Consider the following 16,812-nt stretch of genomic DNA (forward strand, 5'->3'; position numbering starts at 1 on the left):
AACTAAAACCATCATTTCACATTTCTGCATAAGCTGAGAGAAAAAGACAAGAGTCAGAGCAACAGAAAAGAGTTGGTGAGAGGAGGCAAATTAAGTTATCCCCAGTCTGTGGCCTCCCGGACAGTGAGGGCCTTGTGAAAGGCCGTAGCCTGGCTACCTTATGACTCAGTCAAACTCCCAGAGACACTCGAAAGGAGGGGCGACAGTCGACTTCTGGGAATGGACTTTCTGGATGGACGAGGACAGAGAGGGACAATTCAATTTCCCCTCTAATGGTTGTCACTGCAGTCTAGAAATCTATTCATGTTAATGCTTCCTGTTAAACTGCAGGAATTTAGTCTTCCTGAAATGAACTTTTCTTCTGTCACATTAATGATTGCGCTATCACAGAGGGGTGCTTATTCAATAGTGAAAGTGCAATGCAAAAAAAAAAAAAAAGAGTGTGTCATCGGGTATAGCCAAGGGGCATAGTTTTGTCAAGTCAGTGATATCAGTCATATTAGGTTCTTTAAAAAAAGAAGTTCACTTGATGTTCAATTCTATTGTCCTTATAGGAGATTATTAAAATACACATTGTCAACTGTAACGGTAATATTTTTTTCTCAGCAAACATCTAGATGAGGTTGCCGTTGTTTTTTTTACCTTTGAGTAGTGTGTGTGGATCTTCCTCTCAGGCTCTATGTATCCTGAGAGCCAAAACCCAGGGAAAAAAAAGAGTTAAAAAAAAAGCTAGACTTCCTAAAGGTTATGGCTATGAGCACATAGTAATAATGCAGGCAACCCAAGTGATTGTATCATCATTTTTTATGAACTCAAAGCTTCTATCATCTGGATTATGACAGCTGGACAGTAACAAGACACTGTTTAGAGAGATTTTAGTGAATAAATCAATACTCATCAATCATTATACTGTAGTAAAATTAAAGTATTGCTTCAAACTGTGAACTTTACCTGTTAATGAAGTGTTCATTATAATAAATACATGGATTCATCTGTGGTATTTGAGGCTAATATAATCAAGTTTGTAAGGAAATGCATTACAATAAAGGGCTTATGAATGATTTTCTCAAGGGGACTTCCAGTAGCCACACTGCTTAAAGCTGCTGTAGTTAATAATTTGATGTCAATGATGGATCAAATGACGATGATCAAATGCTGTGTCCCTCGTAGTGACAAACCCACAGAGAATCATCTCCTAACTCTGCAGTCCACCTAAGCTCTATGGAGTGCTTTAGCGTCTTACAGCTCATTGTTTTAATTTTCTGACTCACAACTTGACTGTTTTAGTTCACTCTCACTGCTCTCATCAACATTGTTTCCAGCTGCAGCAAGCAGCAAGTTTCAGCATAATAGCTCTGATAAACCGACTGTACACTGACAGTACACTCAAGCTCTCAGAGGGGAAGTGAAGGTATTGTTGAGTGCTGGGCGGCTCATAGACAATGGTTTCAACACATTGTGGGATCACACGTATCCCATGTTCCCTGACAGGTTCCACCTCAAGGCAGCGTCATCTTAAACTCCCATCTGCTCCAGGTACAGAAAGCCCTGGAAGGATGCAACAGCAGCCCTGACCTCAGGCATGAAACTGTTGTTTGTCAGTCTTCACATCACTTTTAAGTATGAGGAGTGACATTAATGTAGTGGACTTAATGGACCCTAAACAAGCAGCCTGCTGTGGAAAAACAAAAATTCACTTTGACGTGACTTGGTCAACTACCAAACAAAACACTGCAAAAAGAACATGGCTGCATTTCATTTGTCTGTGAGTACCTTAAACGTGAGTCAGTAATGGGTCAGATTCAATATTTCACTCCCTATTAACACTGAAGTGATTAACAATAAACTTTACTCAAAGGAAAAAATAATAAAATGAAAATGTCATCCATAGAAGTGCCAAACCAAGGCTGTTATTAGCATGTGAAAAAACAAAAGAACAAAAATTCTAGTTTGACTATCAACTTTGATTACTTCTGTTGCATTAAAGGTGCAGTGTGTTGTGTTTTCGTTACCTTAAAATGAGCCCTTTATATGTACACCTCTTCCACGGAGCCCACCATATTGCACCGCCATGTTTCTACAGTAGCCCAGAACGGACAAACCAAACACAGGCTCTAGAGAGTGCCTTTCACATTTTTTGCTTCATGTTTTTGTTTTTAATTTCACAGCCATCGTAGCTTCTCCTACATGCTTGGAAGGGGAGGGTGAGGGAGAAGTATTCAGTTGGTTGCAATCTCACCGCTAGACGTCACTAAATCCTACACACTGCACCTTTAAGGGTTTTATGCTATAGAGATCTTTAAGGTATTCAGTTGAATTTTGGGGAACAGGATGATTTATGCTATGTGAACATTTCCCAAGGACACTCAAGGAGCAAAGTCTGTCTCAGAAGGATAAACTACATTTTGGAGTGAAGCCCTGCACATGTGCACAGCACATGGCTAATGGTATATGGCAGTTAGCTAATCAAAGAAATAGGTTTCTGACTGGAGGGTCAATGGATGAAATCCTGGAATGCCAAGGTAAATAAATAAGGCCTGATCACACACACACAGCTATGACCTTGTGACTAACCCTTCCTCTCAGTTCAACGGAGCATTTTAGCATCTTTTAGCTTTGTTTTGGTTTTGAGGTCCACAACATGACTGTTTTGGTCAGTTTCATTGCTCTTATCTACTTTGGTGCAGCAGGCAGCAGTGAAAAAGCTCTGATAAATCCACTGGACTATACCTGCCTGGCACCAACCTCAGACAGACAAAGCAGAGCTTTACATAAGGAGAATGAATATTGGACAAGCTATGTTAGTCAGATATTCTATACTGTCAGACTTTATAATGAATTGCTTTGTGTTTATGATGAATTTGTGATTTGCACTTTAGTTTTACAGCTAGCACAATAAAGAGCAGCTGACTGACTGACAGTTGATCATTGGCTGATACTGTAGTGGCCTTGTGACAACCCAAACATAAGCTGCTCTGCTTTGTAGGCTTCAACAGAACCCTCAGTACAACACGCCTCATATAGATCAGTCATCAAAAATGCCAACATGGATGGAGATGGAAGCAAATCCTCCACTTGACCCTCTTCTCAACCCATCTCCTGCCAATTTGCATAGCAAGTTAAGTCAATTGCTATCTACCCATTCTCATGCAGCAATCATAATTTGAGACTTTAAGCCTGCTTTACCAGGCTTTACATGGGCTTTCATCTACATAAAAAGGAAATATTATCAGCAATTTTCTCTCAGAGATAATTTTTCTTTCATCCAGTGCTGTGGCCCATGTAAACTCTGTATGGGGGAGTGAGTCGGTTTTAAAAAGAATGTGCCAAACTGGGTTTTTTTGCCAAGAGAAAAAAAACACCCACCTCTTTTATTTATTGTGTTGCACTCTCGAAGGAAGAGCAGGGGGCGAGTAAATGCCATAATCTTATTTAGGGGACAACGAGGCGCCACTCACACTCAATGTGCCTCAAGGACATGCACTTGGCTCCCTTCCTTTTCTCAGCTCTTCTTTACTGATACCCGCCTCTGAAAGAAACATCTGTGTGCTCAGCAGCACATGCCTTGCCAAAAAAGACACTTGAATACATAACACACCCAAATGCACGTACACAGGCACAGGAACACACACATCCTCCATCATTGCATCTGCTAAGCAAATCCCATCCCAAACACGGGGGCTTACGTTGACTTTTGCCACGACAAGAGAGTGGGCAAAATTTTGGCAAGAGCCAAGCATTCCTCGTTGTCTGTGATTGGCTGGTTCTGGGTAAGAGGAGTGCTAACGGCCACTGTCATTGGGCAGTAATGGATGAAGTGGCTGGTGCAGGGCACAGGCCCAAAAGCCAGGACAGGAGGCTTTTCACAGTCCCATGGTTACCATCACGGTAACACATTCAGACACTTGTCTTGGAGCAGCTCTTGCCCTGGGAAAGGAAAACAGGAAGTGATGCATGGGACAACTGTCTCCAGAGCTGATTCTTCTCATCTGTTGACCTGCATTCAGGGTGAATTAAGAATACATTTCAGCCGACCTGTTAGGAGGGACAGAGTAGCAGGAGAGAGTAGGCTTGTGATTAGGTTCAACCATGTCTCAAGCTGAATTTAACAACCCAAATGTAAAAAGTTCCATCTTACTGAGCTTGTATTTCTGTTATTGAAGTTTCTGCCAGCTAGAACTGCTCTCACTGCAATTAGAAATATAAAATACATTATTTTCTCTGCACCAGATGGAAACAGCTTTCATGGGCTTAATATGTGCTGAATCACTGTGGTGTCACACAAAGGAGCACCGCACCACAGACATTTATTCACATGAAAACAGCCCTTTAATCAACAGCATCTTGTACTTCAGTCAACAATATCTCATACCTGACAAAACTGTACTATAGTGCAAGGCACTGCTCCAGTATGACCACAGACATTTAGAGGCAAGCCTCATTTATCCCTGCAGTTCTGTGTGAACTCTGCCACGACTGCCAAGCCATGTGAACCTGCGGACAGTACAGTCAACACCACTTGACAGTAGCTCATCTGGAATCTTTGCGAGTATTTTTAGATTTGCACAAACCCGTGTCACTGAGGTTCAGGTGGTTAAGGTGCCTTTTGTCATGAGTCAACTTGTAAACAGGATCTTTTGTCCTCTGGCAAAAACAAGTGGGAATGACCATTCAAGCTACACTTGCACTATAATCTGCAGCTTTTTTCTAGCTAGCTAAAAAAGGTTTATAAAAGAAATTGTGCGTATAAAATTTCAGGCACTGTAAATATTTTAAAATGTCTTAAAATAATAGTTATTTGCATGTGAAATATCATATGGGAGTTGCAGTGTTTAAGTTAAACACTTAAAGGAGTTGAAGTGTTAGTGTAAGTTGGTGCACTTAAATACTTTGAATTGTCAGTTGAAGTGTAAGTACTGATAGGAATTGAGGTGTCAGTTGAAGTGTAAGTACTGATAGGACTTGATGTGTCAGTTGAAGTGTAAGTACTGATAGGGATTGAGGTGTCAGTTGAAGTGTAAGATCTGATAGGACTTGATATGTCAGTTGAAGTGTAAGTACTGATAGGAATTGAGGTGTCAGTTGAAGTGTAAGTACTGATAGGGACTGAGGTGTCAGTTGAAGTGTAAGTACTGATAGGACTTGATATGTCAGTTGAAGTGTAAGTACTGATAGGACTTGAGGTGTCAGTTGAAGTGTACGTACTGGTAGGAGTTGGGGTGTCAGTTGAAGTGTAAGTACTGATAGGAATTGAGGTGTCAGTTGAAGTGTAAGTACTGATAGGAGTTGGGGTGTCAGTTGAAGTGTAAGTACTGATAGGACTTGATATGTCAGTTGAAGTGTAAGTATTGATAGCAATTGAGGTGTCAGTTGAAGTGTAAGTACTGATAGAACTTGAGGTGTCAGTTGAAGTGTAAGTACTGATAGGAATTGAAGTGTCAGTTGAAGTGTAAGTACTGATAGGAATTGAGGTGTCAGTTGAAGTGTAAGTACTGATAGGAGTTGGGGTGTCAGTTGAAGTGTAAGTACTGATAGGACTTGAGGTGTCAGGTGAAGTGTAAGTACTGATAGGACTTGAGGTGTCAGTTGAAGTGTAGGTACTGATAGGAGTTGGGGTGTCAGTTGAAGTGTAAGTACTGATGGGAATTGAGGTGTCAGTTGAAGTGTAAGTACTGATAGGACTTGAGGTGTCAGTTGAATTGTAAGTACTGGTAGGAGTTGGGGTGTCAGTTGAAGTGTAAGTACTGATAGGAATTGAGGTGTCAGTTGAAGTGTAAGTACTGATAGGAGTTGGAGTGTCAGTTGAAGTGTAAGTACTGATAGGACTTGAGGTGTCAGTTGAAGTGTAAGTACTGATAGGACTTGAGGTGTCAGTTGAAGTGTAAGTACTGATAGGAGTTGAGGTATCAGTTGAAGTGTTACAGCTGATAGCAGCTGAAATAAACTGAAGTCCAATTCCTGAAAACATTTGAAATGAAAAATGTAAGCACTCAAAGTAGTTGAACAAAGTTTGCAAGTATAAACTGAAAGGAGATGAATTGTCAGCTGTGATTTAAGATAACTGTCACTTTAAAAGTTACAGATGAAAGTTGAAATGTCAGTTGAACTGTAAACCATCAAAGCAGTTCATTTCAGTTGACGCACTAGAGATAGTTGAAGTGTGCACTGTAAAACGTTGAGGTGTCAGTCAGTATGTGAGCAGTTGTAGTAGTTCAACTGTCAGCTAAAGAATAAGAATCAGTTGACATTTAGACACTGAAAGCAGTTGAACGTCAGTTGAACTAATTCAATATTATATGGAAAAAATCCTGTATGGAAATGTTATACTGTAAAAATTGCATATACAATTTATGAAACATTAAAAAAACAACAATAAACATTAAATATTGACAATAATGTTGACTTACATTAATTATAATGGTTTACGCTGATATTATAAGTTTACACTGATCACAAATACTGTAAGATATCACTAATCTTACTGAACATTCATTCTCCTTTTCCTCTCTACAAATGCCCATTATATTCCTTTTAACACTGACCTTGTTTCATTGACAGGTGTTTTATTTTAGTCCCCGGTAGAAGCCCAAAAGCTGTTGACAAAGCTCGTTTTAGCCCAGATGGAGCCTCTTATTGTGTGGTTTCCTTTCATTTGAAAATAGATGTTTTTCTGTGGCACAAAGTGCTTCTTTTATTGCTTTACCTCTTACGTTCCAATGTAGAAAACCTTAACCAAGCAAAAATTGGATCAAAAACAACAAGAAAATATGCATGGATGCATTCATTTGCATTTGTTTGAAATGTTACTAGTGAATAAGAATGTGCAAATAATTGTCTGTCAAGTGGTAAATTGACATGCTGTTATATGAGGTACTGTACAGCTATTCAGTTTTGTGTACAAATGTTCCGAGAGAGCAGACTGTAGTGATTTAATTTTTAGCTGCAGGACAGATACTTTTTTGTTGACTATCCCAGAATTTTTCTGTATTTCTTGATAAGCTCGGTTGAATCACAAACTGATGCAATCGATAGGTCTAAAGTACAGTGGGCCATTCATGTGCACCACAGAGAGGTATTTGTCGCTAATCACTACCACCTTGTACAACAGTGAAATAATCCACTGAGGCACTAAATGTTGAGATCTAAGACAGATGCTAAATGCAACAGGGCAACATAAGGCTTTGGAGCAGCTGGATCAGTAAAATGTCTGCAGCAAGTACTGAACCAAATGATCCATCTTTAGCAAGTTCTGCATAGATGCCCTATATAGTTGGCAAGCCAAGACAGGGTACGGATAACATACAGCCAACTGCCTGTGAGCTGCCATGACTGCAGCAGAAAGGAGCGTGGACAGCGCTGAGGTCATACGCCTGCTGAGCAGATGTTGCCCCACACGACCCAAACCACACATGGTCCAGCAACCCTGAAGAACTGGCCCTTGTTCTTTCACAAACAGGCCTCTTCAATTTTAACTGCTTAATTTGTCCAATTGTGTAAATTGCAGTGTTTATGACTCTGCAGTGCTTGTGGGTTGCAAACAGGCAGTTTGTTTGGCAGCCTTTCAGTAGGTGTCATCATGTCTGTGATCAGCTTTGTCTGCAACACTCAAATTTTCATTTTAACATTTTTCACAATGTGCCATCATAATTTTGTCAGACATCACAAGCAGGGTGCACTAGATCTCAGATGAAGAAGCCCTCAGCTCGGCACTGCCACTGTGCTCCAAGATACTTCAAAGGCATACAAAAGGCATTGTAGGCAATACCTAATCCCCTAAGCTGCATGGATCGCACCACTATTCTCAACCAAATCTCTGGGTCAGAGTATAAAGTGGCAAGCTTATGTGTCAGGATAAAAAACTGTTGGCCCGAAATATCTTCAGCCACCTACTGTGAGATAAAACTCCCTGAGGAAATCTGTAAAAAATAAAATATGTGGGTCAAAAGCTGGGGGTCAACCTTTAAAGTGAGACTGAGTCACATTTGAAAGAAGAAATAACACATTTTTTCTCTTACCAATAAAAAGTTGAATGCTTAAACAATAAAACGCATCCTTGCTCAATTCAATATGCTCAGGGGTTTTGCTGCTATGGTCTTACTAGGTCTGGTATGACCAGTAGCTTAAGGTGGGTAATGTTAGCTATCTTGAGGTAAATATTGCTGTAAAATAGACATTACTTGGTCACTAAATTTATGACTTGTCTCCAGTTTAGGTGCTGTAACAATATGTATTAGGATTTATCTCACAATTTTCACTTGTGGTTGCAGTTCAGCAAACATTATTGTACATTATCTTGCCCCATCTGGCCCCATCTGTTATTTTTTGACCATATCAACTAGGGCTAAATTTACAGCCATAATTGAAGAGTTTTACAGTGCAAAACAATGCTTATCAATATGGGAGTGACAAAAGGTTCTAATCCCTATTCTTTTTCATTGTGTGTATTCTGTTTTGGTGGTGGTTGGACAACGCTGTTGTTAACATTTGGATCACTGATTGTGCCTTTAAAGGAAAAACATTGGGTTAAAAATGCATATTCACTTTCTTGCAGAGAATTAGGTGAGAAGATTGATAACAGTCTCATGTCTCTTTGTTAGAGTGGAGTGTGTAGGATTTAGTGGAATCTAACAGTGAGATTGCAAATTGCAACCCACCGAATACCCCTTGCCTCCCCCTCCCCTTCCAAGCATGTAGGAGAACCTACAGTGGCCGTGAAACACGAAAGATCCTCTCTAGAGCCAGTGTTTGGTTTGTCCATTCTGGGCCACGAAAACACGACAATTCTTATTTTCAGGTGATTATACACTGATTATGAATATTATATTCCATTTCTGCAAAATCCCTTCAGCTAGATGCCACTGAATTCTACACACCGCACCTTTAAGAATAGAGCTGGAACTAGGAGGAGGTTAGCCTAGCAAAGTATCAAGACTGGAGGTAGGGGGAAACAGCTAGCTTGGCTCATCCAAAGTTAAAAAAAATAAATAAAAAATTCTACCAGAATCTACTTTTTGATTAATAAGAAACAGTTTATGCTAAGCTTAGCAATTAGCCTCCTAGCTCTAACTCCTAACATATTGCACAGATGCGAGAATGGTATCGATCTTCTCCTCTAACTCTCGGTAAGAAAACAAGTAAGCGTATTTCTCAAAACATCATTGTGACATTGAGATTGCAGTACCAGTAAAAGGTTTGGACACACTTTCTCATTCAAGAGAATGGGAGGGTGAGTCCAAACTTTTGACTCATACTGTATATGTATATACAGTGCATCAGCCCCTGTTTTGTGCAAAGTTTTACGAGTTGTGCCTCAGATATTACACTTATGTTAAGAATTTTGACCTTGAATTTTGATCTAGGTCAGTGCTCTAGGGAAGTCAGTGTTTTATTTTATCCAGTAGTTTGGTTTATGATCAAATACTGTAACTGCAAAACTAATGACATTCCTATCATCACCGTGAGCATGTTACAGTTTAGCTCAAAGCACCACTGTGCCAAAGTACAGCCTTAGCTGACTATCAAAACTTGTCAAAACTTTTACCAAGATTATGATTGTTTGGTTTAAAAAAAAAAAAAAAAAAGGAGTACAACTTGTGTGTGTCACAGGCTCATGATATATGAGCACTGACCTAATGTAACAGCACATTAACTCCCTTTAGACCACAAGGGATTAACTGAAGAGAATGGGAGTGAGAGAAGTACAGCTCCCAGCTCTATCCATGTAAAGTGTATTATGGACCTTTTTGTATTTCTCCCTTAAGTGTCAGAAAGGAACCTCTCTTCACATATTTGGCTGTGTTTTTCATTTGGAATTGAAAAAGGTATGCTGTTACACAAATCTGAGGATCACATGTATTTGGCACTAAGAGCATCAAGAATCATTACTGAACATATTTCATCATTTTGCAAGAAACCAATGACTTCAAGCCTGTTTTTATTTCAGTTCAAAGAATGATCACCAGTGCTTCCACAAGCATCTGTGTAGTGGTTAAAAAAAGAGTTACTCGGTGGACACAGGACTTTAAGCGTCTGCCAAATGTACCTTCAAAGTGGGTCAAGTAAATGGGGGAATGCCAACAACAATGGGCTTACAAATCTACTGTCAGGCAGTGGTTTTGGAAGGTAGAGGTGCCAGAGCATATTACACCTTAGAATCAGAGCACCCTGTCTACCTCTTTGTCTTCATACAGACTGGCATCAGATCAGGCTTCTCCACTGCAGCATCACATGGTGTGCTTGACTCCAAAGATGGTACCTTATATGGCAGCATACAAGCAAGCCAGCAAAGAGTTATGTTAGTTTGGGACTCGTGTGCTGGTTCAGTGAGCTCACAAAGCATGAACATGACAGCAAGCTAATGTTGGCCAGGTTCAATGTCGATTGAAATACAAACAAAATGTTATAATAGTGCAGCAAAAAGTCACACTCAAATAAATGCAAAACACAAATTTAGGTAGAAACTACAAGTTTGCTTTAACCTTAATGTTAATGCTGTGTCTCAGTGTTGTTGCAGGCCATTGTAAAAAGACTATTCAATGTAAAAATGTTTGCTGGGTAGAGATGTTAAAAGCCAACAAGAAAGTGGGACTAAAGAGAGGGGGAAAAAGTGCAACGGGCCTCTCTGCTTTTATTGTCATCCCCTAAAAGGGTTCATCTCAGCATGTCGCTAACTTTTCACACAGATATTGGGTTTCCATCATCCTAAGGCTCTCAGCGAGGTGCACAAACAACCTATGAAGAGTCTGGCTGCTGAAGGCAATTAGCGACTGACTTGTTAGCGGAGGGCTTCTGGGAAAAAGCAGAGGGTCCAACAAGATCTAAGTAGGTCAGTTGGAGCTATAGCTGAGCTTTGGGGGGCTCATATGGTGCGACACCCATAATGGTCCACCTCACTGTCGACTAAAGGGGCCTAATTAAGTTTACCACTTTTTATTGGGGTTCAATAGCTGTGACACAGCAAGATAAAAAAAAAAAAAGTCACGTCACATAGAAATATCTAGACTCATATTCCAGCCCCAACCCCTCCCAGAAAGAGGATGTGACCACAACAGTAGAGAGTTGAGCAAACAGGCTATAAAATCACCGGTCCAGCTTTTTGTGGTGCCTTTTTCCTTCTCTCATAAAAACCCACCACTCCATTTCAAAGACAGATCCAGTCTCAACAATGGCTTGCAGATGTATGACTGAACAGTTATTTGAGGTAAATTAGATGCCATCTACACACTGTAAATAGTGTATGTCTAGACTTATAAACACATTTCTATGCATACAGTATGTAGTGGTACAATTGTGATGAATCAGAATCGAGCTGCCTTGAATTAATATTTAGACATTTTGGGAAAGACGCTCATTTGTTTTCTTGCTGAGAGCTAGATGAAAAGACCTCCATGTCTGCCCATCAAATAAAGCTGGGGCCAAGAAATGATTAGCTTAGCTTAGCATAAAGACCAAAAGCAGGGGGAAACAGCTAGCCTTGCTCTGTCCAAAGGTCATAAAATACACCTACTGGACTAACTAAAGTTCAATGATCAACATGTTTCATTTCATTTTAGTTTAACCAGTTTTGGAATTTAGAAGTTATTTTAACATATCTGTTCATGCACAAATTAAACAAACAAGGCCAAACATCTTAACTGGTGAACTCTTAGGACAGAGCCAGGCTTGCTGTTTCCCCCTGCTACCTGTCTTTTTGCTAAGCTAAGCTAACAGCCTCCTGGCTTTAGTTCTGTAACACAAGGACATTGGAGTGGTATTGATCTTCTCATTTAACACTTCAGTTTTAAGATACTCGCCCCATTTTTTGATGCTCTAAAGATTCAGAGAGTGACCATAGTATAGGCCTAAGTGTGATAATGCACTCTGATGTGTCCCAATATAGGAAATAATACACTCAGACTAATAAACTTTGTTGTGCATTATCACTGTCTAGTTTGTGAACTAGCTAACTTGCACTGAATAAGGTTTACTTCAGCCCGTTACTGTACATTATTTCTGCCTCAGAAATAATCTTTTAATAATATATACATAATATATATATACTTCAGAGCCAGTTGCAGGCAGGAACTTGTGAGGGTCATCCACAATACTATCTAATTTAAGGCTGACTGAATAATTAAATCAATTTTATATCTTTTAAGTTATTATTTTCAAATATCTAACTAAGCACATATATGTTAAATCTACCATACCTGTTCTACGCGGATGTCATACTCTCCATTCAGCTTCTTGCCTCTGAAATACTTCGCCCTGCAATTAAACAGGAGACAAACTGTTAAGAAAATGACAAAAAAATATGCTTTACATTTACAGTAAAGGCCTTTTATTTAGGTAGTAATCTGCAGACATGATATTTCATTCAACAATGGTAATAAAGTTTTTGAGACCAATCAAAGTGTGTATCACTGTATTACATAGATTGATTTGTCAGCTTTTGGGTCATATGTGTACTTCAGCATGTGGTTTCCTCCCCTGGACCAACAGTACTGTGTGCTCCAAACACTCCTAACAGTCAAAACAACCTTAAAATATCCTTTGTTTATTTAATTGAAGGAGAGCTGAAATTTCAACAGACCTTCCAAAATACCTTGTGAACCGGCAAAATAATGACTCATATTTTCCATGATTGCAGAATCTGACCTTTTGGGGCTTCAAGTAAACAGAATCCCCTGGAAAACAGTAACTAGTGAAATAAAGAGCTTTTATTAAAGTGTACTTGTCAAAGGATCCCTGTGTTTTGAATTTTTTAACCTGTAATATTCCAGTGTGTGTGACAGTAGTCAAGGTGAATTGGAGACTCATACTCTCTTGAGATAATGGTATTATGGAACAAAACTGTTTTGTATATTCTTCAAATGAGCCAATATGCAGTGAAATGACATTCATTCTCAGCCACTAACAACATGAATGTTCCCTGGTTGCTACTTTTGGCCACTGATCTCTTATAGTACTCTAAAAGTAAGGAGCCATCTGACAATCACATGGAAAAAATACAGGACATTCTCTCCTTTCCATCAACCAGCACTGATGCACTTGTTTTCTTTCTTTCTGAACTTGTGAACTCCCAGTTACTGGAAGAGTTATCTTCTAACCATCACACCTGTGGTATTTAGATTGAACGATAGACATGTGTGGATTCACTGTGCTATTTAAAGTTGGCATTTGTATACAGAAAAGCCATAGTGGAAAATTAGCATCGTTGTACTTTTGTTCATTTGAATGAACACCGCACAACTGGACTTGTTTATTGGTCTTTCACTAACATGCCACCACCATGTTTGTCTTCTTTGCACACTTCTTCTCCTCTTATGTTCAAAGAGTTAACATGACCATGAGTCTTCAGGCACACTAGCAGCTCTGTGAAGATGTGCTTAGGCCCAGCAGTGCATTGAGCTAAATGCTAACATGTTCACAGTGACAATGTTAACATGGTGTTTAGGATGTGTATTGTTTACCGCATTCACCATCTTAGTTCAGTGTGTTAGCATGCTAGCATTTGCTGATTAGCACTAAACAGCTGTTGTGCAGTACAGCTGAGGCTGATAGGAATGTCATTAATTTTGCAGGTATTTAGTCATAAACTAAAGTATTGGACAAATTAAAAATTTTGACCTGATGATGGTGCTAGATGAAAAGTAAAGGGATCACCAACGTTATCATAGTTCATACTGAGTGGAACATGAAGATGTACAATCTAGATCAAAGTGGTGAACCAACCAGCAAACCAATATCATAAAGCATATTTGCCTGATCCTATTGTTTCTTCACTGTCTGGTAGAAAATGTTCCAAGGCTTGGTAACCACTGCTTTACGGCACAAAACATGTTGTTCTAACAGTGCCAACTGAACGGAATCTTTCACAGTTTTTATGACAGTTTGGTGAAAGGATTGAAAGTGGATGGAAAACATTATTCAGCCTGACCATGCAAGAGGGTTAATGGGAATTATGGTCTTATTTTGGAGAAGCACTACTACTAAACATAAAACTGGTGTGAGACTCTACCAAGCATTTCCACTATAACCCCATTTGATTACGGTGTTAATTTGACAATGACATAAATTCATAAATTGTGGTGTATTTCCCTACACATTTTTGGCAATGTTATTTTTTTGTCTTTATAGCCATGTTGTGTCCCAGTGCTCTGAGGGTCTCAGTATTGAACTCTCACCCCTTGCAGGCGTAAGACAGTTAACAATCTGTCGAGGGCTTAAGGCTGGAGCTGTGTGTAGTTGAGGATCTAGGCTACATGCTAGAGGCCTTCGGTTACTGGGACAGGCTGTTTGGGATTTAGAGTGCTTCTTGACCTACTCACACCAAAACACATTTTCCTTTGCAGAATTTTTCTCAGAACCTCTCACCAAACAAAGACTCTTTACTCCTCCACTTGTCTTCCCTATGTCCGCCTCTTTGTTTTTCATGCCCCTACATCTGTCCTTTTAGGTCCATTCATTAACATTCATTACGGTCACTGAGGGGGATCTTGTTCTTAACATTTGCCAGCTGTTGGACTTTAAAGTTTTGGGTCCCTAGCTGTCTCATTCTCTGTAATTTTGGAAGCTGTGAATCTTCAGCATGACTGACCTACATACTAGACAGGCAATGCCCCCTGTCACCCTGGACCACCACCTTCACAGAGTGTGAGGCAAACCCTGCAGGCTCACCGGCTAAAAATGACTGGTATGCGTTTCAAAATATTGCAAAACATGTCGTCACTCCAAGTGATCAATTTAATTTACAGGCTGCTTGGCTCTCTGGTTTGAACAACCGCTTTACATGTGTTCTAACATAAACATTCAGCTCTGCAGAGAGGTCTGGGCTTTCCCTCTCCCAGTCGTGTACACACCCACTATATAAACACCATAGAGCTGAATGCTTTTTTTTTTTTTTACCATGAGAATATGTTCCTTCTTTTGTGTACCACTAATAGGAAGCGTATGAGTCACGTTTGCGGACAAAACAAATTGCCCTGCCAGGTTTTTTTAAACAGTTATTCCTGCTTCTATTTGTATCCATTCACCGCACTAAACCTGATGTTGTGTTAAAGCTGCTGTGTTTACAAAGGAGATTTTCAATACTGGCCACGTATTTTTACATGCAGATTAAATTCCTGTGTGTTGGTTTTGCTCATGTTGTCTCTTGAGGGGCGCAAGCTTCCCAGTAATTAGAAACAGTTCAAGTTTCATCATAATCGGGTTAGTACAGTATAGCTTGTCATGGTTAATATTTTGCTTTGCAGCACATATCTATTAGGCCAGAGACAATTTAAGAGACAATTACTTGGACATTAACTGTAAATTAAAACTTTTTTGTGTTCTAATTGGATCAATTAAAAATTTGTTGTAATATGACCAACTAACACAATTGCCAGTGTTTGTAGTGGGAAGCCAGTGAGGGATCACATCCTTGTTGGAGCACAACTGACTCCCACTGGTTGGTTAAGGTAGTTGGTTTTTTTGTTGATTAATGAGCCTTATCCCTGTCAAATAAACAAATAAAATAAATTATGCTTGAATCAAACTAGGTAGTTTGATGTCATTAAAGGCAAAAATGTTTATACTGAGGCCTTTACGCCCTTCTGAAGAGTTGAAAATAAGCAGTTGCCACATGGCTGTCTACACCTTCCCTACACCAGTAGAGTTAGCAAGGACAAGAACTGCAATACAGGGGAACTGGCCATTACAAGATGGGGAGATAAAAAGGGCAAAAGTGGGAAAAAATTAGGTCATTTGCAAGGATAGCTGGATGTGTGAAGTCCATTTTGTGTCAGTCGGACATCATCGTCTGCATCAATCCTCCTATTGGTTTAAGCTGAAAATGTTGACATTTAATTACAGGGCCCCTGTGAGGCCATGAAATACATTTGAATTCTGAAAATCTGACCAGAGATCCTGGGATGTTATGTTTTATGGATCTTCCTGGTGATATACACATAATACATATGCAATGCCATCAAAATAGACAGCTGGAGATAATGGGAATAAGTTGCTCTGATCATGTTAAACTGAGTATTTTTATGTTGGCCTGCTGTTTTTTGCACTTTGCAGTTTCTGAACTTTCGCCCCGTTCGTGAGGCTCAGCATGGATGTTCAGCAGAGTGTGGGCTTCCTGCTTTTTCTTTAGACAAAAATGAAATTAAAACCTTCTACATATGGCCCAGGGCAAGCAGAGGTTCTCATAGTGCTTGGCGAGGTACAAGAAGTAAACACTTCGCTAGAGAAGGGCTGAATTGAGAAATCAGATGCTCATATCATTCAGAACACAGAGCAAACACACTGACAGCTACTTGGCAAAACGTCATCAGCCTGAGGGAGAGGGAGAGGGAATGAGGGAGAGACATAGGGACAGAAAAGGAGGGATTGTTGGTGGTGGCGGTGATGCTCTTGAGGACTTTGCCTCAGTGCTGTGTACTGCTATTGTGCGTCAGTCATTGCTGGAGGCCAAGCCTGTCAGGACAGAGCAGCGTTTCCCCAGAGACCCCAGCCTCTCTGCTGGAATGCCCAGGAGGAAATTCAACCCCAAGGCAGGGAGCGATAGATGGACGGACACCCTCTTCTTACACTTTGATATGTTCACTGTGCCTTTGAGTCAGGACAGTTCAGAGAGACTGCACAATCTGATGAGCAACCTGCATCACAGCAAATGTTCAAGGAAAGGTTCATGACAAATGAACATCGATAAAGATTTCTAAATACACTGTAATGTATATTAACATCAGTTCAGAATGATTTCAAGCTCTCACATGGTGATGTTTTGATGAGTTTAATAAAACTAAACCATTGTTGGTTTGTTTTCAAGGCATTTTGCACTTTTGTAAA

At 39.9% G+C, this 16,812-nt stretch overlaps 1 protein-coding gene across 3 annotated transcripts in view; it reads right to left on the reverse strand.

The window, feature by feature from the left end:
* Window positions 1–16,812, reverse strand: part of LOC137176169 (synapsin-3-like) — a 120,396-nt gene that overhangs the window by 86,743 nt on the left and 16,841 nt on the right. For all 3 annotated transcript variants that reach the window (XM_067582274.1, XM_067582271.1, XM_067582272.1), the window contains one exon: window positions 12,189–12,246. In XM_067582274.1, the coding sequence (XP_067438375.1) occupies window positions 12,189–12,246 (58 nt within the window). The remainder of the gene's footprint in view (window positions 1–12,188; window positions 12,247–16,812) is intronic.

This window comes from Thunnus thynnus, chromosome 23 (genome assembly GCF_963924715.1).
Source record: "Thunnus thynnus chromosome 23, fThuThy2.1, whole genome shotgun sequence".
Classification (NCBI taxonomy): domain Eukaryota; kingdom Metazoa; phylum Chordata; class Actinopteri; order Scombriformes; family Scombridae; genus Thunnus; species Thunnus thynnus.